At 53.5% G+C, this 1,708-nt stretch overlaps 1 protein-coding gene across 1 annotated transcript; it reads right to left on the bottom strand.

Annotated features, from left to right (window-relative positions):
* LOC134461233 (GDNF family receptor alpha-4-like) lies at positions 1 to 1,331 on the bottom strand. Its single transcript, XM_063214017.1, has one exon. It carries the CDS (start codon positions 1,327 to 1,329, stop codon positions 346 to 348), a length of 984 nt encoding a protein of 327 aa, XP_063070087.1. The 5' UTR covers positions 1,330 to 1,331; the 3' UTR covers positions 1 to 345.
* Positions 1,332 to 1,708: the final 377 nt, after the last annotated feature.

Here is a 1,708-nt window from a genome sequence, read left to right as displayed (position 1 = left end):
GGGTTTTTTTTAAGCGACCTACAGGTTTTATCGTGATACAAAGACTTAAAGGAGCGGCATTACAAACATCTGAAGGATTCTGGTGATGGTTCATGTAATGATAGGCCTATTAAAGACAGACGTGACATGACGTGACAAGGCCGTGGCACAATCATTTTTGTGTAAAAAGATTTAAAAACTTAAATAAGCTGTTAATCGCCACCAGGTTAGTGTGGATGTAACACTGTTTTATAGTGACAAATTAACATTGCTGGAGTAGTACTTTCAATACAAATTCAAAGATTTTATGGCGTTAAAATGCCAACATGTTAGTGAGAACACAACTGTAGTTAAAAAATAACACTGTTAGAGTAGAGCTTTGAATAGGCCTAAGAATTCTAAAAGAATGCTAATGGCAGTGGTGGTGGTGTGGTGGTGGTCCGGTGGTTGGCTTGTGACGTGGCCAGGCTGTCCTCCGGGAAGCTCCTGGGTTGGGGTTGGGACTCGAGTGAGGCCCTCCCCACTCTCAAAGGTGAGCAGAGCATTTTTCAGGCAGATGTTGTTGGTGAAGAAGTCCAGGAAGTTGGTGCACTCCTCCATCTGGTTGCCGCTGGAGGCGCAATTACAAAATGGCGACACGCTGGCGTGCGGGGAGTTGTCCACGTAGTGGGGGGTCACGGGGGTCCCTATGAGTCCAGCGTATGCGGTGAGACAGGCGGTGTGGCTGCCCTGCTTGCAGCCGCTGGTGGACGGCTCATTCGGCTGGCAGTCATGCTGGAACTGGGCCAAGCGCGAGCTGCAGACATCGTTGCTGCTGCATGCCCTCATCTGCAGCAGGCAACTGGGCTTGTCGCCACCGCCCTTGTAGGAGCAGCTGGGCACGATGGTCTGGTGCCGGCGCTCCAAGCAGGCCGCTTCTGTGTCGCCGCAGGGGCAGAAGAGTAGGCGGTGCGTGTACTCTGCCGGCACGCGGTCGAAGAAGCGCTCCAGCATCCTGTGGCACTTGGCCTTGTCGCAGGGGCCTAGGCCCCATTGTGCCGAGGTGTGGCAGGCCGTCAAGTAGGTGCTGCGCAGGCGCTTGCACTCGTCGTCCATGTTGCAGGCCCTGGTGGCGGACAGGCAACGGTTCACCACCACCACAGGGCTGCCCTCCGACTCTGGTTCGCTGTCCATTTTCGGTCCTGTGCCTCCGTCTCGTCCATCCCCACCATCCTTGCCAGGCCACCCGTCGTGTCCTGGGCTGCCAGGGACTCCAGCTGAACACAGACGGATGGGTAGGAAGTTGTTGACTCGCGCTCCACCTCCCAGAAATAGTAGCAGGACAGTGAGGTACAGTGTGGACAGAGCCATGGCTGTCATCTCAAAAGACTCTTGGGCAGAATTTTCCCCCGAGCTCATATTTATAGTGACCAGTGACCACTGAGATCATGGCGGGAATAGGACAATGGGGTTATTCAACACACTGGAGCAATAGGTTTCGCGGAGAAGCCCACCCCCAGCAACTGGGACCATGAGCTTCTCAAGTAGATGTAAACAAGTCTAGCTAGGCGTCTGTCCGGTGCCTGTCTGGAATGCTTTTCTCTAATGGAGCATGGTATTGGACTCTTATTAGCATAGTGTTTCTCCATGGGGGCTCCACAGCCCACCAAGGGGCGTTGTGGGGCCCTAGGGGGGCGTTGAGAAGGATACTGTACAACTGATAGTTGTTAAACCGCAAAATTTAAACACA

The sequence above is a fragment of the Engraulis encrasicolus genome, chromosome 2, assembly GCF_034702125.1.
Source record: "Engraulis encrasicolus isolate BLACKSEA-1 chromosome 2, IST_EnEncr_1.0, whole genome shotgun sequence".
NCBI lineage: Eukaryota > Metazoa > Chordata > Actinopteri > Clupeiformes > Engraulidae > Engraulis > Engraulis encrasicolus.
The sequence above is the reverse complement of the archived record's forward strand: the minus strand, read 5'-3'. Positions and strand labels throughout refer to the sequence as shown.

Coding starts and splice junctions, on each gene's coding strand:
- LOC134461233 (XM_063214017.1), bottom strand. CDS start 1,329: ATGGCTCTGTCCACACTGTACCTCACTGTCCTGCTACTATTTCTGGGA.